Consider the following 25,608-nt stretch of genomic DNA (forward strand, 5'->3'; position numbering starts at 1 on the left):
GAGGACGGCCGGCTTCTCGTCTCGTCCTGCGCATGCGCACGCGATATGCGTGACCCGTGAGTCACGTGGTTGGGGCGGGGGGCGGGGCTGCCAGTGCCGCCGTGAGTGTTGTTGGCTGCGTTGCTCGGTGCCGTGTCCGTGCGGCGTGATGCAGAACGTCATCAACACGGTGAAGGGGAAGGCCCTGGAGGTGGCCGAGTACCTCACTCCCGTCCTCAAGGTACCGGACTGCGCGGAGGGCGTGCGCTCCATGGAGCGATGGGGATATTCCTGGGGGGGGAAGGGTGGCTGCCCTGTCTGTGTAGGCCCGGGTATCGGCTGCAATGAGGGAGCGGGCAGCGCCGTGCTGCCGTGGGGCTGAGCTGTGCTTTGTGTCCCGGCAGGGCTGGAGCTGCCCACGGGGGGTGGCAGGGCCTAGAGAAGAGAAGGTTGCGGGGTGACCTCATTGCAGCCTTTCAATACCTGAAGGGAACTTACTCCCAGGAGGGGAGTAAACTCTTCGAAAGGGCTGATAATAGCAGGACACGGGGAAATGGTTTTAAGTTAAAAGACGGAAGGTTTAGGTTGGATGTTAGGGGGAAGTTCTTCACTAGGAGAGTGGTGAGGCCCTGGAACAGGCTGCCCAGTGAGGTTGTGGATGCCCCGTCCTTGGAGGTGTTCAAGACCAGGTTGGACGGGGCCCTGGGCAACCTGATCTAGTAAATGTGTATGTTTGGTGGTCCTGCCAGGCAGGGGGGTTGGAACTACATGATCCTTGAGGTCCCTTCCAACCCGGGTCATTCTGTGATTCTGTGGTGCTGGGGGAACAGCTCGTCTGTCACCGGTTTGTGCTGAAGCGGCTGGATGTTAACGCCGCTGAGAGCGGGGACGGAGCCTAAATGTGCTTGTGTAGTTTTGAGTATGGTTTCAGGTGTGGGAGCGCAGCTTTCTCAGCTGACAGCAAAAGCAACTTGTGATGTCTTCATTGTGCAGATCTAACTCTGTATAGCACAGCTGGCTGTACCAGCACTGCTAAATAAATGGCAGCGTCTGCACGACATAACAGCAAACACTAGAAATTCTTGATGGTCTCCCTTAATAACATGCTTATAAAGGTGTACAGCACATCTATTCCTGCTTGTTTAGGTAGGTGGGAAGTGATTTTTCTCCATTTCTCAGCTCTGCATTATATTTTTACCTTCTGTTTACAAGTATTTTCCTCTTCAAAAATCAACTCTGTATGGAAATATTTAACTTCTCAGCAATCTCACTACTGACATTCAGACTTTATTAAAATACATGGGTCACTCTGAAAGTAATGCCTCCTATTTATTTCCCTGGAAACTACAACAGATGCAGAGAGTACAATAACACTATTTGACAGAGAAAGTTCTCAGCTACAAATCATGATTTCTCAACATAGGCACCAGCATTTGCTGTGTGTTTTTTGCTAGCAGTGAACAACAGACTGTGTGCCGCTGCATCATTAGAGATGACCAGCAGTTGCCACTGCTGAAACACACTAGCCACCTCTTCACTGTGCCCACATTCACTATTTGGTCTCCAGAAATATCAGTGAATGTCAGTGGCAGCTATTTTTTTTCCATGAAGGAATTCAGTGGCCCACCTTTGTTTCGTCCACATTCCCACATTGGGTGCCATTTTATCAGACTGCCCCTCTGCTGCCATTTGTCATGTGGCAACCAAGTGAAATGGAATATTGGTGGGAAGGTTCGACCCCTACTGCCATATCACCTACACCTGCCTCTGACATAGTTGATCCACATAAGAAAACAGGGGGTATTACATCTGGAGTAATCCTTGTATGTCTGCTGTGATGGCCTACAACAGTGAGCTCTCTGGCTATAGTTTTGCTGTGTGACCTTATACATGACTTGTACTATGCAACCTGGATCCTCAGACAGGAGTCAGTGATATGCAATTAATAATTGAACTTATCCCTTAAAAGCAAATAATGAGCTCCTGCCTGGATGGCCTATCTCTGTAGGTTTGTCTACCAGTACAACCCATCTGCAGCTGTGAATTTGTGTGGAATTGTGACTTGTTCACTGTTGCACAACTGGTATTTGACCATGTGAATGGTGGAGGAGTCTTTGTGCTCGGATGTACTGGGGGGCTGTGGAACTTCTCATGCGTGGGAGGTGATGATAACATGCATGTATTCCCTTTACAAGGGGACTTAAGCAAGTGCTCTGATTTCTTCAGAATTTAACTTCAGCTACCATGTCTCATGGATCACAGAATGACTCGGGTTGGAAGGGACCTCAAGAATCATGTAGTTCCAACCCCCCTGGGCTTGCATACCACAGGATGCCCATAGATTGAAACAAGTGAACTCTTTACCCTTTGGGAACAGAGAGTAGTTATTTTACGTTTCCTAATGTAATTCCAGAAGCACAAGCTTGTTCTTTCTGCATAACACGTATGGATACTTTTGAGGTTAAACAGTAAGTTGACTGTAATGTGGTTTTGTATAATATGTTATCTGGAATTCCCAATATTTGTAGTAATCCAATGTGGTTCTTTAGGGTTCTTCTTTAGAGACGTAATGGGAGAGAAGGGAATCAGGTGTATTCATGTGTGCCTCCCCTGCCCAGGGAGGTGGTGGAGGCAGTGTTCAAGAGGCATCTGGATGAGGAGCTACGAGACATGGTTTAGCGGCTTGTGGTAGCAATGGTAATGTGAGGATGGCTGGACTGGATAATTTTGTAGGTCCTTTCCAACCTTGTGATTCTATGAAATAGGTGCTTGTTTCCTTTTGTATAGCACAGGTGTTATAGCACCAGTGTCAAGAACTAAGTTAAGCAGCATCTGGTTTTCTTTAGTGCTTTCCTAGTGACCGCACCTGCTGAAGTTGTAGCCAAACAAGAAATTCTTTGCATTTGCTGCTTTTAGTCTTGATGGAAAGAATCATGGGTTCTTCGGGGCAAGAAGTTATGTAGTAATGGCTTGGAAAGTGACCTATGCCATCCTTGAAATTTATATTCTTTCAGAAATTCTTAAAAAGGTGGAAAACAGCAGGTTTCCTTGAGGCTATTCAGAATGTAAAAACATAGATGAATCCTAAACAGAATAAACAGAATACACTCTCCAAATTTGATTACACTGAAAATATAGTCTTTATAGATGTTGTCTTTAATGCAAAAGTTCTTAATCTTTCTATGAAAAACTAAATGATGTGGCCATCTGCAATCGGTTGTAATTATAACCTGTTCAGTGGTTTGTATAATGAAGGCATCACAACAAAATGGGTACAAAAAAAGATAATAACAGAGTCATTGGAACTTTTCTTACCACAGGTGAAAGTTGATTCAGTCCTTCATTTTAATACCTTTCGTACCTGGGAACCCACATACTGATGCATTACACTGTCACTGAGTGTTTTAAACAGTCTCATAATTAGTACTCTGAAGATGGTTACTTCCAGCTGCTTTTCTGTCTCTGACTGGTAAATGTAATACAGAGTGTAAGGTGTCTTATTTTATTTTTATTATTATTCTTACAATATATTTATTATTATTGACATAATTGGCTGTATCAAAAGCAAAAAATAATAAATTAAAAACCGCTACCAACAAAACAACTTTGGAATCCTATCATGAACCTCATTCCCCTCCCCCACACCTCCAAGTCTGCTGCAAAGTAATATTATTAGGCCTTATGTTATAGGATATGGAGGTATCAGCATAAGCAGAGGCTGACTTCAAGCTGCTTTGCAGATCTATGTGGACTGAGCAGATATTTTTGTCACCAGTAAAGTGAGTATGTTGATTTGCCAGCCAAGCTCAAAATCTCTGTTTTTTCTGTATTGCAGGAATCCAAATTTAAAGAAACTGGAGTCATTACACCTGAGGAAGTAAGTATTTAGAACCTTTGAAAATACATTTGGAAAGCATGGAAGTACTGATGATTTTTACTCAAAGTGACCGTGCTCATTTAAAACAGTTTATTTCTTTTGTCTGCTAAATATTCCTTCTTGAAACAATTTCCACACTGTGAAAGCTCTAAATGGCCTTCTTACTCTACAGGTGAAGTCGATCAACATCAGAATTCTTTTTGAGATCTGAGTGTGGGGTGTCTTTTCATCATTCAGAAATCATTATTCTCGAATGTCGCTTTCCTTTTCACAGTTTGTGCGGGAAAACTAGGCCCACTGGGTTAGAATAAGCTGGGTAGATTTTGAGTTGGTACAGTTTTTGCATGGTGAAATAGCTGTGAACTTTGATACTAAGAGAAAGTAGAGTGAAGATTTTTAAAAGTTATTTCTTTGGAACAAAGATCTACGTAAGTTTTTTTCAATCTACTCAGTGTCTGGTTATCCATATCTAATAAATGTCAGTGGTGAAATATGGAGGTTGGTGCTTATTTCTTAACGCATTCTGGTTACTCCTCTGTTGCAATTATCTGCAGTTACAGTCTTGCTTCAGTTCTTGCTGCAAAATTGCTTTGAACGCTAGAAGAGAATTAAACTCTTTTCGTAGCTGAAACTCAAATAAATATACATAAATGCTTTTCCTGGTTTGATTTTTGTATGGAAAGCTTAAGTTCAGTTATTCATCTCATATTAATCTTTTCAGCGTCTTTGTAAAACATGAAAAGTAGCTAATAAAAATAATTTATTCATCACAACGTCAATGATGTAACTCGGACTAGGAAACAATGGTTAGTTTGCATTTCCTTCAGGTGAAGTTGATTTAGTTTCATAAGTCATCATGATTAGCTGAAAAATAGTTTAAAGAAAGCATCAAACTAGTATGAACAGATTAGCTGTGTAATAAGTATCAGAGGAATATCCAAGTGAAATAACAGTAGTATTGCAGGAATTGTGTATTGTTTTCTTATGCTCTATTTTAACAGTTCTTTAATTTTTTCTTACCTTAACAGTTTGTCGCAGCTGGTGATCACTTAGTTCACCACTGTCCTACATGGCAATGGTAAGTATAAGCACAAAAGATTTGCATAAAGTTAGCATCCCTACCAGTGCTTTGATGAGTTTCCATTGGATACAACTGTACAATCATCTCATTTCAGAATAGTACTTTGACTCTTGCAGTACAATCTATCTCTGTGATGAAGATTCATGAACTTTAAGTCAAACGGGTCTTATTTATTGTTCTTTGTAGTAATAGGAGAAATAAGGGTTTGTTTGTGGGTTTTGGTTTTTCATTTTTTTTCCTCCATAGGCTCTGGTGGAAATAAACTAGTACATACCATGCATGCTTTCAGTATTTAGCTGCAGTAGCAGTGTCTCTCCCCAAGTTTGTCTTTGGTGATTAAAAAAAAGCAAAGGCCACATCCAACCAAAATTGCTAAGAACAAGTTGTAATTGGGGTGTTTTAAGCAAGAGTTTGGTTAAATACTTACAGGTTGGCCCACACCAGGTAGCTTTGTGCTGTGTTTGTTCTGGGAAATCCCTTGTTATTCACACACAGCGGGGGGTGCAAATAAGGTACTTTCTTACATTTTGTTAGTATCTTGCATTATAAAAGCAACCATTCTGTGCAGCTGATATAACGGACCATGAACAGATGAAGGAAGAAATATTATACTTAAATCAGTTTCTTGCCTTTTTAACTGTCTTCTTCAGAAGAAAAAAAATAAGATGGTGAATCATGCCTGTGCATAAGCAGTTTGCACCAGGCTGTTTAGAAGATTAGAAGACTTTTATTCCAAACCAAAAAGGAAGGAAAGTAAAAGGAAGTGCTCTGAATAATGTGGGTTTAGCAAAATTACTGGAGCTCTGGTTACTATGGACAGGTTTTAAATCTTCAGAAGTCCATTTCTTTTTCTGAAGTTGCTTTCTAGAGATGCTTGGTACTACATTGTTGCTGGTTCTAGTATGTTACTTAGAGACTAGACTGTTCTGTCAAGCCATCTTTGCTTGGCTCTCTCAGGGTGAAGAAAATTTTTTCAGAGCAGAAAATATTTGTAATCCAAGACTTGATAGTTTAGGAATGGCCAGCTTTCTTTGATCTGGAACAGGTGTTGAAGTCTCCCCGTGGCCAAGGGCTAAGTTGTAGCAAACAAAATCTGTGAAGAGTTCAAAAGGAGTACATGAAATACTTGTGATGTAGATTGAAAATAGGGTTCTTTTCCTTGCACATCATCAAATTCCCAAACTTTTTGTGTTGCACTTTGCTTTGCAGGGCTTCAGGAGAAGAGCTAAAAGTCAAGGCTTATCTGCCAACAGACAAACAATTTTTGGTAACTAAAAATGGTAAGGCTGAAGTTTAAATATAAGTGTGTTTAGGACTGATAGTACGGTTGATTGTGCTGTCAACTCTACTCATTGCCTGTATTGACAAGGGAAGCATATTTTGTCCTTGCTATATTAGAGGTTTTTCCCGTACATCTAAAATCTTTTCCTTTTATCAGTTGTTAACAGGACTTTATACCAGCAGTGCAGTTTCTTTTGATGAAGTAAAAATGAAGCTTAGATGCCATAAACCTCCTTGTCAGTCTTTTTTTTTTCCCCCTGCCCTTCAGATCATAATTGTTTTTTTAAAATAAATATGTTTATTTTACTCCTCCTTTTGGAAATCTTGGGTTTTTGAAGTTCCCAGAATTGTGACACTCAGCGCTTCTAGTTGGAATATATAACTGATGGCACTGTTCCTTTCAATAACAATTATATAAAGCACAAGTTTAAATCCAGTTTTCATCAGATTTACAGTTAGTAAAGTACTAACTTTAAGTAAAGATACAGTATAGTATAATACTTGTGATTACTGCCTTTTTAATAAAATACAGGTACAGGCCTGTACATTGGCACTGCAATGGTAGAATTGTTTTCTTGAGAGGTCTTGTATTGAAATATGTCAAAGATAATGTAATTAGAAGTACCTAAAATACTATGAAGATCCTCAAAAGTTTTTTTACCTACAGGAAGTTGTATTTCATACTTTCAAGCCACGCTACAGACTTCGTCTTGGAAGTCTTTAGAGAACATTTTTTTACTGTGACTTTCAACCCTCCTTTTCTCTTTCTGAAAATTAGTATTTTTGTTGTAGTGTTTGTTTATGCAATTGGAAAGCATCTGCTTTGTCTTAGCCAGATCTGCATTTTCTGTGACTATTTTCTGAAACTTATATTTAAAGCTGTACTTAATTGGCAATATAACGCATATGGCTGAAGTTACCTTAATTAACATATGGCTGAAGTTACACCTTAATTAACATTTTAATTCTAGCCTCTTCCAGACTTGTAGATGTTAATTAGCAAGACAAACTAGGTGTGCTTAATAATAAACAGTTGTTAGCAAATTAATAGGTAGGATAAGGACACAAGAGAAATTAATTTCTTTCTGGTACTTGTGAGTTTGGGTAAAAGTTCTAAGTGCTAGAAGAAGACTGAAGCAACTCAAACAAGTGATGTGCCCTAGTGAGATAAAACAGCACTTGCAGCTGATCAACATAATTAATATAATTTGAAATATATATCTAGGATTCCTTAAATAAAGATGTGAGCTAACTATATTTCAGAAGACCTTGTAGAAAAATCTCTTGCATCAATCTAATTTTGTATAGGAATGGCTGCAATCATCTTGTTTTTGTCATTTTTTGCAGTACCGTGCTATAAAAGGTGCAAGCAGATGGAGTACTCAGACGAGCAGGAAGCAATTATAGAAGAAGATGATGGTGATGGGGGATGGGTAGACACCTTTCACAACGCAGGTATTCAGAGTTTTGCTTCAGTCTTTGCATTTGGTAGTTAATAAGATTATTGGTTTCCACGGTTAGAAAGTAAAATCTCATGTAGATGACTGTGTATTAGTAACTAAGCTGGAAGAAACTATGTTACTATGTCAGCAACCCACATGCTTTGTATATTACTGCTTGGGTATTTGACTGTATGCCCATATGTGTCTGAAATAGGCTGCTTTTCAGAGATGTCAACAGTTTTTTAGTTGTTTTGGTATTCTCTTAGAAAAAATTGCTAAGAAGTTATTGTGGGGGGGAGGGAAGCAAAGAGCTGTGTACTGGCTCATTCTTTAGCATGGAGATCTTCCCTTAAAGAGAGTGCTGGTTTAAAATATATTTCAAGAATGTACTAATTTCTACTTCTAGTAAGATTGCATGTAAAGGATTTTGAGGTCTTAATTATGATGTACAGACTTAATGATTGTAGTATTTCCCATTTTGTTAGTTTTTTTGGGTTTGAATTAAAAAGGGGAATGATTAGAAAACAGCTCTTAGTATCTGATATCATTTGAGGGGCTAAAAACATTGTTAAATATGGTGATCACTGTGAAAGATGATCCTTTTTTATTTGAAGTCTTTAAAAGAGTTTGCATCTAAAAATTATTGCTTACATGGATCTGTTTCATTATGAAGCTTGTTCAGCCTGGAGAAGAGAAAGCTGCAGGGTAACCTCATTGCAGCCTTCCATTACCTAAAGAGAGACTATAAACAGGAGGGGAGTCAACACTTTACAAGGGTAGATAATGGCAGGACAGGGGGAAATGGGTTTAAGTTGAAGGAGGGAAGATTTAGGTTGGATATCAGGGGGAAGTTCTTTACCAACTGAGTGGTGGGTACTGGAACAGGCTGCCCAGAGAGGCTGTGGTTGCCCCGTCCCTGGAGGTGTTCAAGGCCAAGTTGAATGGGGCTCTGGGCAGCCTGGTCTAGTATTAGATATGGAAGTGGTCTGTGGCAGGGGTTTGGAGCTTGATGATCCTTCAAGTCCCTCTGATCCCGTATAGCACAGCTTCTAATAAACAACATTGTTCTTTTCTAAGAAATGGCAGTTTTATTAGTTTTTATCCATTTTTTCCATGAGCTGTAATGAGTTAATTAAATTCAGTCTTTCAATTACATTGTCTTCTACTGTCTCAAGGCTGGAATATATTTCAGTCAGCTTTACTTTTTTCAGTGTAATTTCTTTTGCTGTGTTCTGGCAAATAATTTAATAATTATAGCTAAATAATTTAGCTATACTGGGGAGAACAGAGGCACAAGAAGATGCTTTTGCTTCTGTAAATGTGTACTTTTGATCACTGAAAATTCACTGTATTGCTCTTCATAATTGAATGCCTCACCTTGAAAAAGTCATGTGAGACATAGCTTTGTCATATTCTTGAATTAAATATGCCTTCTCCTTCCCTGCTCTATCAGGTGTTGGGAGGTTGGTTTGTTTGTTTCTTTTCTTTTATTTGGGTGGGATTATTTGGGTTGACGGATTTGGTTTCTATGCTTTGCTAGTACAGCTATAAGACTTTTAATTAGGCCTGGCTGGGTCTCTAAGCACTGTCACAGGAGATAAAAATCTATTTCCATTCATCTGTATTGATAAGTTTTATAACAACACGTTTTGGTGGGTGGGGCAAAACTGCATGTAAACAATCACACTGCCACTAGAAATGCATTGTTTCTGAGCAGCATTCATTTGACATCCCTTTTCCTTAAACAGTTAAGGTCCGTTCTTGCACTTCTGCAGGACAGCCACTTGATTTCAGGTTCACTCTTCTTAGTGATATAACTTCTCAATTGAGCAGTTAAAAAGATTCATTTACTGTGTCAAAGCAGAATGCTGTCCTGTATCCCAAAGAGCAGCAAATGAGTGCTATAATAAAACAGGGAATCTAATGGGAAGGTATTGAAGTGTTGATACTGCTGTGACTTGGGGTGTTCTTAACTTCCACTTCCTCTCAGCTAAAAGCATTGTGTGCTACCATGTTACTGCTTTGTTGTCAACACTTTGCCTTCAAGATGCTTCGAAACAACTAATGAAGCATGCCTTGCTCATGAAGCTGAGGGAATACCTATCCTGAATTCATTCTTTGTGCCAACGATCCTTAAAATAAAAATCCAAATTATTTGCATTATTCCTTCAACAAAATTTGTTTGCAGCACAAGAACTGTGCTGTTGTGCTGCACACTACCAGCATGGTCTGTTTATGGATGTCTACCTTCAAGCATGCTACCAACACCAAATAAACAACCTTTCAAATATCTAGAATTGTTGTGAGATGTATTAGAAGTGATCATATGCTGCTTTCTGAGATGCAACATTCATTGTAGTGTTCTGTAACAAAGAAGCAGGCTTCTTTAATGCAAACTTATTGTTCAATTAACAGGTATAGTGGGTGCAACAGAAGCAGTTAAGGAGATCACGCTAGACAGTAAGGTACTTGCTTTTGAATTTTTCTTTTGCTTTATTATGGGACATAAATAGAAATCTTACCTGCAGCACTCTAGTATCACTTCTGAAAGTCAGAGTACTCTTTGTAACTAGATGGGTTGCAGATATTCATTGACCTTCATAGCTTGTGATACTAATTTAAACATGCCCATTTTTTATTACCACATGTTTACCAGAGCAGTGTTCCTTTTGTAATGTGTTTAACTAGTGTGCTCTTGTGCCAACCTTCTACAGACTGAAAGTGCACCTGGATTTATGGTGATAGCTCCTCTTGTTTCTCAAGAAGCTGTTTTGTGATTCAGTGTAAATAATGCTGGGGTTTTTTTGTGCAAAAATAATGCAGGAGTATGAAGTACTTATTCATAGTCTTTCAACTTTACTTGCAGTAGAGTTTAAACTCTTTAAGTCCTGTTTGATGGACTTGTGCCCTCACATTCACTGACATACCAGTGCTGTTTAAGTATATTACAAAGTCACCAGTTTCTGTATGTTTCAAAAAAAATCACTCAGTAGCAGGAAAAATCTGTAACCTAAGGTGTCATGAAACTGAGAATAGCAATTGGAATGAATATATCTAAAATAGCTAATGTGCTTAAGAGATGGGGAGAATGTCACAAGGTGCAAAATAATTTTAACAATGAGTTGAAAGCTCGAGTGGAGTTGTATTTGTGCCCTGTAAGAATTTGTGTAACCATCCAAGCATGAGTCTTTTGATTCTGAAGATTAGATGGAAAGAGAATTGACAATTTTAAGCAACTCAAAACACTGCTTATGTGATTAATGTGAAATTCATCCAAGTGAGGCTGTACGCTCAAAATACTGCTTTCTGACAACTCAGTTATGTAAGGGTAGAAAAAACATTCTTAAGGATCACCTAGAGGTGACTGGCATTTCTACAAAATGTAACTGTAGAACCTTATTGGATGCGTAACTGCTGTTGTGTTAAAAATTTCACTTCTATTTTGTACACAGAAGAAAATCTGCTTGTTGTACAGTACTTCATTTCTTGGAGTACAGGGCCAATCCAGAATGACAAATCTTTTTATATACAGTTTGCCAAAGCACTCAACAACATAGTTATGCACTGATTATGTTTTGTTTTGTTTTCCTGGGAGAAAACTTACAATTAGAGCAGCTTATAATTCTAATCATTATTTTGAGTATTCTCTGGAAGCCTTTGTGACGTTGGCATAAATTGAGGCCTCCCTTTCTGAATTTCTCTGGAATTGTCTATTGGATTCAAATGTTATCCATGGGCACAAAAGTTGCTTAGTTTATAGGAAACCTTCATTTATGTGTTCAGTTGTAGGCATTCATTTGAGGCAGGTAGGTTATTTGAAAACAAATTATGGCTGTGTAATTATTCTTCGCATAGAAATAGAATCATTCTGGACTACAAAGTCAAAGGAGAAATTTTTAGTGGATTTTTGAAGCAAGTATTTGAGTTCAGTGTAGTTCTTGTTAATATTGCAGATTTTTTAATCTTATTTTATTTTTTTGCATGGCTGTTTTGACTGGACCTTAATTCTTGAGATTTGCTGGAGCTACTAGACTGTGTAGATAAATCTTAAATGTGGCTGTCTTTAAAGCAATGCTTTCAATTTAACTTATAAAGGATAATATAAAAATACCAGAGCGATCAGTATCCTGTGAAGATGATGACGAGGAAGATGAAGGAGAAGCTGCAGATATGGAAGGTATTTCTTTAATTGGATGGGATGCGCTTTGTTTCAGGCCTTTAGCTATAGTGCTACACTTAAAGAGAATGATACTTTATTTTTACAGAGTGCATGCTGACAAGAATCAGCAGGCAGATCTCCTTTATTATCTTTTGCTAGCTCTTATCAATGCATGTTTAATTTGTGTGATGAAATCTTAATGGCTGCTGACAGGCAGATAGGTTTGAGTAGCAACACAGATGCAAACAAAAATCAGGAATTTAGCATACCTTCATTCCTGCTATGTGGCTACACTTAATCTGTCAACTAAAAACCACTTGTTTAAGGATTGTTTATCATGTACTTGAAGGCTTTGTCACATTTGCATTAAAAAGGCTTAGTCTGGTTTGGGGGTTGGGAAATCTGTGTCAATTAAGCATGTTTATATACTTGTGACATTGAGAATGAGAAATATCACAACTTGCTATGAACTGAACACAAAATTTTATGGGTCTTCTTTTCAGAGTATGAAGAAAGTGGGCTACTGGAGACAGATGATGTGAGTAAACTGTACTGTCTTGTCTGTTACAATGCTTATCACCAGAATGAGCACAAGCAAAGTAAAAATAAGAATGACAAGTGGCTCACTTAGGGTTATTAGGAACAGTGGGATTCCTGAGCCTGGTTTTCTATGGATTTGTTTCTTTCCTGACTACCTTAACTCTTAGGTCCTTAAAAATTTTAATTTTAATTTTGTTTTCTTTGCTGTTCTGCTTTGCTCTATTTACATACTGTGCTCAATTCACAAGAATTATAAAATGCAGTGGTTGTTTTAAGGCTTGTATGTAGTGGATGGAGTGGTTTATAGGTTCAATTAATTACATGCATGCTCCAGAATCTAATGTGGAAAAACAGGGCATCATTATTTGGGGGTACTCTCCTGAGGTTTACATGAAATCTGCCTAAGCTGAGACCTGCCTTGTGAATTTCATTGGGATTGTCTTTTTTGTTTAAAAGTGTTTGGTGGAAGAAGGGAAGAGGGTGGGACAATGTAGTTGCATCTTTCCTTTAGAGATTTTGTCTTAAAAAAAAAAAAAAAAAAAAAAAGGAAAAAAAAGTGGAGAGAAATTTAAATTCCTGCTTTGAAGATTGAAAAGAAAACCTAAAAGCCTCTAGTTTGTACTGTTTGTTCAAGAACATTAATTTTGGTTTTGCAGCTCTGCATAGCTACATAGGATGGGACAAGAGGAAATACAAACAAGACTATACTAACGTTTTCATTTTCACCTTGAAAACCAGGCAACACTTGACACAAGACAGATTGTAGAAGTTAACAAAGCTAAAGTTGATGTTGGAGGAGAAGATGCTATTCTACAGACTAGAACTTATGACCTCTACATCACTTACGACAAATATTACCAAACTCCAAGGCTCTGGTTATTTGGATATGACGAGGTATAGCAATGTTTGTTTGTTTTTCCACTTCTGTAAAATTAGACCATGTCAGATAACAAGGCTACTTTGTTATTGCTTTCTCATTCACAGTGCAAATTCAAAGGAAGAAATGGTGAGGAAGCCATTATGCAGGCAGGATTGCAGACAGGGCTTTAGGGTTGCAGGACACACATATTGTTTCACTGAAAAATTGTACCTGATAACTAAGAATATTTGGAAAAAGGGGGATTGTGCACTCTTATTTTTTAAGCTGTTGCTGTACAGAGCTAAGAGAGATAACCCTTGTCAATTTAGACAACTAAACAGACGTGTTTTTGTGCTAAAAAGATTAGCTAAATCACTTCCCTCTTAATAGCTAAGTTTCTTGAGTTAAAGTTGATCAGGGCTAATGACACATACCTAGATGATGCTAGAATTACTGAGAAGTAGTAAAAGATTCTTTGTTTGTAATGTTTGATGGAATGTTCCTTTTTTACTTTGTAGCAACGGCAGCCTTTAACAGTAGAGCATATGTATGAAGACATTAGTCAAGATCATGTCAAGAAAACCGTGACCATTGAAAATCATCCTCACCTTCCTCCACCTCCCATGTGCTCAGTTCATCCATGCAGGTAAGTCTTTTTTTCTAGTGTGATGTGGGATGCAGACATAAGGTACTTCGCTGGTCTTGTTATGGTTTTGATTCAATTTTTTTGGACTTAGTTCCACAGTTGGCTGCCACAATGGTCTCTTAGCTCCTGAGGAAATATGAAATACAGATAATAGCTTTTCTCTGAGATCATTCCACTGCTCACTGCTGCAAACGTATAATGCAGTTAAAGTTCTCTTCTCTGTGCTTAACGTGCTTTTCCTCCACTTTCCCAGTAACTCCAGAAGATGGCAGGCTACTAGAAATCTGTAAAGCAAGTTCTGTGCTTCCATTTGCTGTTCTTTGGGGGAGTCGAAGTATGATGCATACTTTGAGAGCAGGAAAATGTTATTTCAATTTGAAAGAACTCTTTTTCATTACTGCCTTCTCCCCAAGAAGTCATTTAAACTACTAAGTAGAGGTCCTGTAACTGTCACACTGAAATACTGTTTTGTACTTGTGTTTAAGAAAAAAAGGATTTTCAGGGACTTTTCCGTTTTATTTCCACATTTCTCATCCCAGGTACAAGTAGTCTGTTGTTAGACTAGCTGCATAGATATTTTTTCTAACATGTTTTTGAAGATGCCTTTTATCTTAGATATAGAGTGACTCTTCAGCTTCTTGGCATTATTAAGATCTTGGAGATGTGAGTTTGGGCTCTTTCTGTTTGTTTGTTTGGTTTTTTTCATAAAAATAAAAATCCTGTGTCGTGTACACACTTACTATAAAAATAAATAGAAATTCTGATTGTCCCTTTCACTCATGAAAGTTTCTTTGTTCTTGAAGAAACAATTCTGGATTCTGTGTCACTAGCTGAGATGCCAAGTGATTGCCACAAGCTTGTGGTCACTTCTGCAGACTCAAAACATTATTATTTCTAGGTTAGGCATTATTCAATCACATGATTAGTTTTGGGAAGGGTGTACCATTCTTTATAGAGAATGGAAGCTTGCACTGGTGGCTGGCTCATCATCATCTTATGGGGAGATACATCCATGTACTTTGTAAATCTGTATCTTGTCTTCCAGATTTTGGTTCTTTAATAGTGGTCACAGTACTGCCTTACAATAGTCTCTGCTTTTAACAAGCACTCAAGCTTATGCCTGCCCAGTATTGAGCAGGGAAAACATTTTGCAAGTGGGAAATAGCCTTCTCCCCAGTTCAGCTGATGTAGAGAAATTTAAGTATATGTAGCTAAGAAGGTCTGGAATTCTGAGATTTTATTTTAAAAGGTCAAAAATGTTTTGTTGTTAACTTAGTGTTTTTCTAGCTCTTCTGCTGTTGCTTCCCTATGCATATTGTGCAATGTGGTCTTGCGTGGTCCTAAGCTCACTTGGCTGTTTCTTGCAATACGTATGTCCTTTTATCCTACGTCAGAGAACAGGAAGAAATGGGATGGTGGTGTGAGGGAGGCTGCCACTGGCAGTGTTTTAAAATTGCTTCTATTTTAAGTAGTTAGTTGAAAGTGTTCATCTTGCAGCTCTTCTGGAAATTGTATTCTTTATCAGCATTTTTATGATACCAGCAGGAACGCATTCAACTTCCTCATTAATTGCTGGAAACCGATTTAACCACAATTCTCAGTATTTATGTGTGTTTTATGAATGTGTGCAGTTATACAATTGTACAGTTATACAGTCAGTAGGTAAACAGAGGTTATACAGATGTTTCATACAAAAGATTGTCATAATAGAAAGATAATCTATGATAAATGGAAAATGCTCACTGATGTTGAGGGCTTGCAATAAACTCCAGACAGGAGCAATCTCCAAAGAAAGAGATTCTGCCTTGCAATAGTCAGCCCTTAAATGAGATTTGGGAGCTTGGCTCCACCTCATCTGGTAGCACAGCTGAATTACCTTCACCTGTGCTCCTGCAGCTGTCTCATTGCTTGCCTCAGATGGTCAATCAGAGGTTCAGGCTGTGATCAACAGTTTCCCATACACTCCACCCCTTCACAGCATGAACCAATGATTAGGTGAGCTTTCCCTTATTACAGAGATCCAACATATTATAACGCTTATACAATTTCCCATTGCAATGTATGTTGACACAATTTGAGTGATGATTGGTGAATGTTCATGTTCTTCCGTGGGCCAGTGCTTGATTGGTGTTACTGGAGGCATGTAATCATGAGGTGCACGTCCATCTATGTTTCATCAGTCCCATGTAGGTCATCACCAGGTACTGCACATGATGTGGCAGCACCACTGGAATACTTTAAGGATATTTTGTTCCTTCCGGTGGTCCTGGAGGCTCAGAGACTCAGGGGGAGTAATACAGATGTTTCAAAGGTACTAGGAGGGGAAGGTCTGCCCTCCAGGGCAAGATACAGTCTGTATTTCTATTTTGGGTCAACACTTGCTTGTACCAGGGCACATCCTAGCCACTTGTACCATACATACATTATAGCTGGCACCAAAGGATGTGTCTTCATCTGCCATAGGGACATCTTGGGCCCTTTAGCAATAAAGATTGGAGTGTTGACCACAATATCCATAGACCATTTACCTATCTCCGGAGGGACTACCAAGCCTCCCACCTCTAACCGTCTCCCCCAAGGTAAAAGTAGGTCATACCACTTGGGTCCTACCTGCACCTTCCAAGGCCATTTTATTCTATGGGTTCCCAGATCTAAATTCTCAGGGGCAGGGAGCAGAAGATTATTTTCATTGCCAATCTGGGGTCTTACCTGATTATCAGTGCCCATAATTTGGATCCTAAGCAGGGAGGCCCATATTATCTGTAGCATTTTCAGGGCACTAGGTCTGCCATCTCGAGGTCTTTCATTCAGGTCCTGCAGAGTTTCATAGAGTCTCTTTGTCCACCCCTGCAGGGACTGGGAGTCTGTCTTCAGGGCAGCCTTGAGAATACCATTATAATGTTCAATGAGGCCTGCCCCAGTTGGATTATATGGCAGGTGGAATCGCCATTCAATGTTGTATTCTTCTGCCCAGCACTGTATCATTGCACCAGTAAAATGAGTCCCTTGGTCGCTCTTGATAACTTGAGGTGTCCCATAGGCAGACATCAGTTTAGTAAGTGCCTTGATGGTATATGCCTGATTTGCTTTTGGCACCGGATAGGCCTGCAGTAGCCCACTTACAGTATCAACACAGGTCAGGGCATATCTCGCCCCCTCAGACCAAGGGAGGGGCCCAATGTAATCAACCTGCCATTGCTGGAGAGGACTGTGTCCTCTAGCAATATGGGCTGTTGTTTCAGGCAATGATCTCAGTCTCATCTTAGAGCAAGCATCACAGTCTCAGCATGCCTGGGCAATGTCAGATAGTTGTATGGGCAGCCCCCATGCTTTAGCAGCTGCCCACATTATCTTCTGTCCAGCATGCCGGAGTTTCTGGTGTAACCAATGGGCGATGTTCTCAATCCATCAAACTCAGGACAGTGTGTCAGCCTCATCATTTCCCGGTGACTGTAGGGGTTGGTGACCAGAGACATGGTAGACACGTACAGTCCTGTGTTTAAATGCATTCCATACGTCCAGGGTGGCCCACTGTGCAATCCAGAGTGAGCCCCCAGTACACAGCCCAACTACCTGTGCAGATGTTCAGGATACTGTCACCGGGTTCCTTGGTTATAACCATCCACATGGCTCACAGTTCTGCCCATTGGCTGCTCTGACCATCCCCCTCATCAAACCAGATTGTCTCAGTAGAGGGATGATATGCTATTGCTCTCCACTTGCTCGGGTTGCCCTTGCTGGATCCATCTGTGTACCATGCATCTTCAGGAATAGGATATTTTCCTTCCTGAATAGGACTCTTCTCTGGTGGAGCAACCATTTCTTTTGGTGCATCACTATGGTACGTCACTGGGCCTAGGATCTTCTGTAATTCTTCTTTCAGTGGTGATGAAGACAGACTACTCCTCTGGCTGAGATAGGCAACCCATTGTGCCACTGTTTGTGCTTGGGCCACCCCCATCTTAGGAAGGTGGGTCAGATCTTTTACCCACCCCTGAATCAGCAGAGTGGTTTTAACTAAGATTTCAGCCATTTGGGTTATTGGCTCTACCACTTGTAATGCCAAATAGGCAGCCAATAACTGTTTTTCAATCATACTATATCTTTCTTCTGCTCCGTAACATACCTGAGACCAGAATCCAATAGGGGTCTGTACAGAATTCTGGCATTGCCACAGGCCCCAGCCAAAGCCATCCTGAGTAACATGAACATCCAGTTCAGCTGGGAGGGTAGGATCAAATATACCCAATGCCTGGGCTTGTTTAACTGCCAGTTTTGCCTGTTGGAAAGCATCCTGTTCTGTTCTCCCCCAGTCCCATAGCTGCCCCTTCTTCATACAGTGGGGGCTGTACAACAGCCTCAGCAGCTGCACTAAATGAGAGATATAAAGGAGGGCCAGTACCCCAGTATACCTAAAAATTCCTGCAGCTGCTTTGGTGTCATAGGGACTGGAAATGCCTGAACCTTATCTATTACAGCACTGGGTAGTACTTTGGTTTTTCCTGACCAAACTACCCCCAGGAATTTCACAGACAGGCCTGGACCTTGCACCTTCTGAGGATTTATAGCCCATCCTCTTTCCTGCAGATAGGTGGTTAACAAATCTGCTGCTTGTCCTACTGCCTCCAATGAGTTGGATGTTAACAGGAGATCATCAATATAGTGATATAAGTTGACATTATTAGGTTTCTCCCATTTAGCCAGGTCACGTGCCACTAGATTGTGACAGTATGTCGGTGAATGTACGTACCCTTGTGGCAGGACCTGAAAGGTCCACTGCCTGCCTCCCCATGTGAATGCAAACTGGTCTTGCAATTCTTCAGCAATTAGAATACTGAAGAATGTATTTGCCAAATCTAAAACACAATGGTATGTTTTTATTTCTCTACTTAATGTGTCCATTAGGGAAGCAATGTTAGGTACAGCCACATGAATAAGCAGCATGACCTTGTTTAATTCTCTATAATCTACTGTCATTCTCCATGTTCCATCCGACTTCCGCACTGGCCATATAGGGGAATTATACAGGCTATGTGCAGGTCTTATAATACCTACTTTTTCCAATTCCTGCACCGTTCTTGATATTTCATCTTGCCCACCCAGGAGTCTATACTGCCTTATATTAGTAATCCAGCACAGTTTCGGCAGACAAATAGGCTCATGTTTCACATGGCCTCTCAATATTGCTTGCAATGCTCACCCACAGTCGTCTGGAGAGCCAGACCCCATAGGATATCTATGCCCAGAATATATTCTTGGACTGGGGCAATAGACACCTTATATTCCTGAGGTGGGAGACGCCCAACCCCCAGTTTCAACCAGGTTTGGGTGACTGGAATGGTCTGTCCCCCAAAACCTCCAATCATCACTCTATCACCATTAAATCTAGTTGGGTCTCTAAATTATCGATGTTTCTGCCCCTGTGTCAACTAGGGCCATAACCCTCTGGACATTTTTCCAGGACCAGAATATTGTTAATTTTACATAGGGCCTCCAGAATTTTTAATTATCCTTCCAGCTCTAGTAAGATCATTAAACATTTGTTTTCGGGACACCCTTATGGGTCCCGATTGAGGGGCTCGTGGAGCTGGCCTCTTGGTTTTAATTACTAGCAGAACTTCAGCTTCTTCTAACATTCGAATATTACATTTAGTCCGCAGGCACTCTGTTTCTCCCAGGTCAGCTACTAATTGAGCAGCCTGCTGGACCACTGCCTCTGATGCCACTAGAGGATTTAATATTGAAACCAGGGTGCCATACATGTGGGAAGGGGCCTGCTGTAAAATTAGGTCCCTCATTCCTGCTGAGAATTTAACCATATCAGGGCTATCAAAGGTATCTTCATAGATAGCCTCCCTCATACCCAGTTCCCTGATATAATTTTCAAGGTCCTCCATGGAGGACCACAACCCTGCATGTAATGGTATGTCTGATTTGTTTGGCCAAACCATACGGCATGCTGCCATTAACCAATCTAAAATAGAATGGTTTTCATCTGGAAACTGGGTACCAGCATATAATCTTTGCCTAAGGGCAGGGTGAACAGTTACAGTAGCTAATTTAGATATTTCAGGTCCACTAACCGTAACACTTTCTGCCCCTGAATCCCATAAGCGCAACAGCCAGGTCAGTACACTCTCTCTAGGTTTCTGTTGAAACCGTTGTACCAGATCCATTAGTTCTGTTGCTGTGTATGGTCGGGTGGTGACATGAAAATATGTTTGGGCAACTCTGATTTCTGCCCGATTTAAGGCATTTAACAGTGGCCATGCCACTGTAGAGGCAGCTAACTGCCATTCTTTCATAATCAAAACATCCTTATTTAATCCTTGAAAATATTCCACCATGCAGAATGGGGAAATACTCCCCATAACCCACAGGGGACCCCACTTTTCAACTATAGTGGCCAGTTGATAATAGGGAGAACCCATAAATCCTGGGATCTGCCCAGGAATCATTTTGTCTAAGGGGGTGATGTTCTCCCCCCTGACCCATTTATAAATACCCCACAAAAAAGACATTATGTCTGTTTGGCCTGCCTGGCTCACCAAACGTGCAATTATACAATTGCGTACAGTTATACAGACAGTAGATAAACAGAGGTTATACAGATGTTTTGTATGAAAGATTATCATGATAGAAAGATAATCTATGATAGATGGAAAATGCTCACCAATGTCAAAGACACACAGGAACAATCTCCAGAGCAAGAGATCCTGCCTTAGTGGTAGTCAGCCCTTAAATGAGATCTGGGAGCACAGCTGAATTACCTTCACCTGTGTTCCCAAAGCTGACTCACTTGCCTCAGGTGTCAAGATTATGCAAGTTTATACCAAAGATGGCACATGTGTGCTTTTATTCCACCAGTGTCTTTGTGTGAGCAGTTACATACACTGAGTCATATCTGTGGATAGTTTTCTCTTGAAAATGCTCTGTTCTGAAGAGTTTTCAATTCAGCTATTTGTTGTAGAAGCTTATAGTTATCCACTACACTGGAAGTCATGAAGAAGGCCTAATACTGTTTTGAACTGTGAATAATTGATCATTTCTGGTATTGCTGTTGTGTGGTTTGTGGGTTGTTTTTTCCCCCAGTAGTTCAGGATGTTTTTATTGTATGCATTTACTTTCCAGTGTTGTAGGTTTCCCTTTCAGCTGATACTGAGAAAATGTCAGTATGTCAACTGTGCTGAATTACACTATTAGGTTATTTTTATTTACTTACTTCTGAAAGATTTTAATTACTTCCAAGGGGAAATGGGCATAAACTGGAGCATAAGAAGTTCCACACCAATATGCAAAAGAAGCTCCTCACAGTAAGGGTGACAGAACACTGGAATGGGTAGCCCAGGCTGTAGTGTCTCCTTCTCTGGTAATATTCAAGACCTGTCTGGATGCCTATTTGTACAACCTGCTGTAGAGGGCCTGCTTTGGCAGGAGAATTGGACTTGATGGTCTCCGGAGGTCCCTTCCAGCCCCTACAGTTCTGTGATTTTCTTAAAAAGCAAAAACTTCCAACAAAGTAAAAGCTAATGAGAGTGTAATCAATGTATGAAATCAGCTTCTTTCTATTTATTTATTTATGGACTTAACTCTATACATCTCAGTTTCTTTTCAATATGAACAACTGTATTTTTGACTTAAAGTATGAATGTTAACTCACATTACTTGAAGTGCATCAAGAGTTGGTAAAATACCAGTAAGTAAATTAGAAGATTTTAGTAGGTGTTTCAAATGTTTAATCTAGTGATCAAACTTTTAGCTAAAGTGTTATACAAACAGGTCCTGAAACAACATCAGAAAACATGTAGCATTTACAGTTACCTTGGGTTAAGGCAACCAGTTATTCCCAGGGAACTTGTATTCAGTAATAATAATAATAATCTTTGAGATTTCTAGATAGGGTTTCAAATTACATTTATCCCAAAGTTATCTCACTTCATTTTGAGGATACATATTCTTCATGTTGTCTTCTCAAAGTTTTCTTGCAAGAAGGAAACTAACTTTTGAAAGCCTCTAAATCACAGAGTTTCTCCCAAGTAACTGTAAGACTGTAAGAATGACCATTGTGTAACTGTTGGACAATTCCAGATATCTTTTACTAGTCCTTAGAAAACTGGAAAGAACAGTCCTCATTAAGGTGTATGAGGTTGATTCAGAATCCTGTAAAAGACTTAAAGTAGCTGTGTGGTGACTTGTACTCTGTGCCAGTACAAAAATAATAACCCATCATTAACAGAGGACAAAACTTAAGTTGTAACACACATACACGCACCTACAAAGAAGTGCTTGGCCTAGATACTGCTTGAGCATAAGTTCTGCTGTGGCATCATGAGGATCCAGAATTGGAATCAACTGTGATGATAAGTTGGTTTCTAAGGGCCAACAGCACAGTAAATGACAAATGCTGACCTTTATTACTTCCCAGACTTATATGTTCCTGTTTATAAAGTGTCTTGGTAACCTTGCAACAACTTCCTTATGTTTGCAGTCACTGTCAGCATGAGTAACTTTAGAGATAATTACTGAATATCACTATTAGTCAGTTATTTAGGCTGTTTGGATTTGCACAATAACGTCTATGCATGTTCATTATGGTAATCAGACTGTGCATACTGCTCTTCCTGGCTCTTTCAAACACATAGTTTGTTTCAGGACAGGTACTTTAAACTGCTACTATTGACTAACTTGCACTGTAAGATGGGTGGGCATACATAACACCAGATGGCCTTTCTAGTCCGGACTACCTACAGAATCATGAATTTAAAGCTGATGGATAGATGGAAGTGCATAACACAACCTGTGAGTTTGAGTTAATAATTTATAACTGAAACTTCAATTGACCGTACAGTATTTTCCTCCTCTCAGTTGGTAAGTTCTTCATCCGTTAGTTTATGAGATGGAAGAGCTATCTGGAACACAAGAGTATTATTACTGAGTTGAAGCTGATCATTAAAAGATTTATAGCATCCCTTGTTGGAGATGTTCAAAACTAGATCAGACAGATCTGAGATCTGAGCAGTCTGTTCTAGATTACTGTTCTTTGTGCAGGAAAGGCTGGACTTGACGGTACTAAACAATGACCAGAATTTTTTCTAACCTCAGAGAGTTTGTGATTCCATTTTATATTCTTACGAAAGGTGTTTTATGTAGGGTTGGCTTTCCAAGGAAACTATGAGTTATGTATTTAACATTTCTTAAGCATGTTGAATATCACAAGAGGCAGCCAAAAACACTGCAGTGATTTCTAGGTCACCTTCAGAGATAATCTGGGGACTTGTGGTGGCTTGCTGCTTCTAGTGAGGTTTACCTTAGAGAGAATTCCTGATGACTTTGTGATTTTACAGTTAACAATTGTACAACAGCAAGGCAAATATACTGTCTTGCATTATGCCACTCAGTCTACACTGTAGCATAGATCACTTCTTTGTGAATATAGGAGGCTGGCAAATGTTAAATTAATCACTTCAATATTAATGTATTTCAGCTATTGTTGAGACTTCTCTGTTAATAAGCTGAAAGTTTTGTCTTGCTGCTGTGGCACCAAACATCTAAAACTATTTAATTTGCACATAATATAATTTTATTGAAATTAAGAAGGAGTTATTTTTTCTTTAAAATGTTTTCACTGTTTGTAATCTGTATTTCAGGCATGCGGAAGTGATGAAGAAAATAATAGAGACTGTTGCAGAAGGTGGAGGAGAACTTGGAGTTCACATGTATCCTTTTTCACTATTGCATGATATTTGTAAGGATTTCTCTCAGTGTAAGGAGCCGCTACTTAAGGGTTACTAAACTAGAATCCAATGGTGTGTGAAAGCAATAAACCACTGTTTATAGTTGTACTTAATTGGAGTTCTGGGATGAGTTCCTTTTGTGTAAATGAACACTTCTGCTCTTTTGGGAAGGGGGAGGGGGGTGGGTTAGGAACCAGAGTGGAAAAGAGGTAGTATCGAAGGGACAAGATTGAATGTTTGCATCTCAGTTAAGGAGGTAGCTATGAGTATGCAACTGAGATGCTGGCGAGGGAGGATGTATTAAGAAGATAAGGCTGGAGTTACATAGACTTTGGCCAGAGTTAGTACATATTTAAGTGAAGTTTGAGAATCCATGCTTAGATATTACCACATAGTAAAGACACGGAAATATTAGATGTACTTCTTTTGTATTAGATTTGGCTCTGAGATTCATTTTAGACACCTACCTCAGTTTACAGTTGTCCAGCATAATCTATGTTACAAATTTGGGACCAACAGCTATTTGAAGGTGTATCATACAGGGAAGACAATCTCCCATTCAAAAGCAAACTTCTGAGCTTAGCAAAGCTAATTTCTCCTTTCCTCACCAACAGGTGTTTCAGAACAGCAGCTAACTCCTTTTACTGGGCCACTGAAACTGAGAAGAAGCCTGCTTTCCCTACAGCTACAGGAAGGTAGCTAGGAATTAGCCTTGCTAGGTTCAGTTCACCTTGGCATTTGTTAGTAACAAATGTTAAGTTGGTAAATGGCATCGTATGTTTTTGTGTGATATTTGTAAGAGTTATCGAAAGTAACTTCTGGTTCCCTGCTTTATCTCGAAAAAGTAAGACTAGAATGTTTGGGCAAGCACCAGATGCTATTAATGGAGATCAGCTGTATTAATTTCCCGGTCTCTGACTGTATGATTTCAAAGTGCTGTTTTCCTGTTAGCAAGAACAGTTGAATGAAATATTGTATGTGACATCTTGTTTATTTTGTGGGATTTCCAGCTACTGCAACTCTTCCTTAACAAGAAACTCAGGTACCTTCTTATTTTCTTGAAATTTGTACAGGCAGTCATTCCAACAATAGAATATGACTACACAAGGCACTTTACAATGTAACTAAAATAAAAAGATCCTCTATCAAGTCTTTTTTTTTTTTTAAATAACCCATCTATGTGACATACATTATACACAATTTCTGTAATTAACCTTTTATCAAGCTGATAGATTAAAATAAAATGTTCCATTACCAGCCTTTTTAATAAAAGTTTTTTTGTGTGTAATAAATAAATCACTTTCATTCCTGTACACATACTGCAATAAGAAGTGGCATTTTTTTGTTCATAATTCTTTCAAAATGATTTCAACAGAAGACTATTTTTCCTCCATACTGGAAGTTAATCTACTTCACTATTAGAATCCTTAAGCTTTTGGCTTCGTTGCTAAGATGATTTTCAAAAATGTGATTCCTTTATTTTTCTCTGACTTAAATTCACCTGAAAGCAAAGAGTTTTTTGGTTTGTTTTCTTGCTTGTTGTGTTTGTTTGTTTGTTTTCCCCTAGTAGTGAATTATTATATTTGCTCTAACTGTAGGGAGATTTTAAACCTGAAAGAAATTGAGAACCTTGTTAGGAAAATTTAACTGCATCTTAAACTAAAGTAACTCTGACTAAGCATGCTTTGAAAGCTTGAAAACACTTGAGCAAGGTTAGCATTTTGAGATGGAATTTTTGGGGAGACAAATAATATTAGTCTGTAGTCTGTTCATCTTCTAATAAGGGCAAGAACAGTCGTGTAGAAAAAATTCCAGATTGAAGATGGGGGGATAAAATTGCTGTGTTAGACCAAAGTTTGGCCTTCGTAACTTGTCTAGACCTTCACTATATTAACTGGTAGCTTAACAGCATGGTTTCCATTTTGGGGGTAACTGTACCTGGTGTTGTTTGTGAAGTCAGAAATCACAGACGTGTTTGGGTTTTGGCAGCCACTTTTTTCCCTTGTACAA

At 39.4% G+C, this 25,608-nt stretch overlaps 1 protein-coding gene across 3 annotated transcripts; it reads left to right on the plus strand.

Moving 5' to 3' along the window:
* The first annotated feature begins 47 nt into the window (after positions 1 to 47).
* ATG3 (autophagy related 3) lies at positions 48 to 24,913 on the plus strand. Of its 3 annotated transcripts, none has more exons than XM_015875328.2 (12): positions 48 to 220; positions 3,815 to 3,856; positions 4,885 to 4,934; positions 6,147 to 6,217; positions 7,566 to 7,673; positions 10,076 to 10,125; positions 11,756 to 11,837; positions 12,323 to 12,357; positions 13,098 to 13,253; positions 13,737 to 13,864; positions 23,512 to 23,627; positions 24,213 to 24,620. In XM_015875328.2, exons 1-12 carry the CDS (start codon positions 149 to 151, stop codon positions 24,299 to 24,301), a joined length of 999 nt encoding a protein of 332 aa, XP_015730814.1. In that variant the 5' UTR covers positions 48 to 148; the 3' UTR covers positions 24,302 to 24,620. The 3 variants fall into 3 exon arrangements, with proteins under 3 accessions (XP_015730814.1, XP_015730823.1, XP_015730830.1); XM_015875337.2 differs by lacking the exon at positions 24,213 to 24,620 and adding an exon at positions 24,641 to 24,913 and having other exon boundaries at positions 50 to 220; positions 23,512 to 23,580; XM_015875344.2 differs by lacking the exons at positions 23,512 to 23,627; positions 24,213 to 24,620 and adding an exon at positions 14,118 to 14,169 and having other exon boundaries at positions 50 to 220.
* Positions 24,914 to 25,608: the final 695 nt, after the last annotated feature.

Source organism: Coturnix japonica, chromosome 1 (assembly GCF_001577835.2).
Source record: "Coturnix japonica isolate 7356 chromosome 1, Coturnix japonica 2.1, whole genome shotgun sequence".
In the NCBI taxonomy this organism is placed as follows: domain Eukaryota; kingdom Metazoa; phylum Chordata; class Aves; order Galliformes; family Phasianidae; genus Coturnix; species Coturnix japonica.

Coding starts and splice junctions, on each gene's coding strand:
- ATG3 (XM_015875328.2), top strand. CDS start 149: ATGCAGAACGTCATCAACACGGTGAAGGGGAAGGCCCTGGAGGTGGCC. Junction 10,126..11,755: donor AGATCACGCTAGACAGTAAG/GTACTTGCTTTT, acceptor TAACTTATAAAG/GATAATATAAAAATACCAGA. Junction 11,838..12,322: donor AGAAGCTGCAGATATGGAAG/GTATTTCTTTAA, acceptor TCTTCTTTTCAG/AGTATGAAGAAAGTGGGCTA.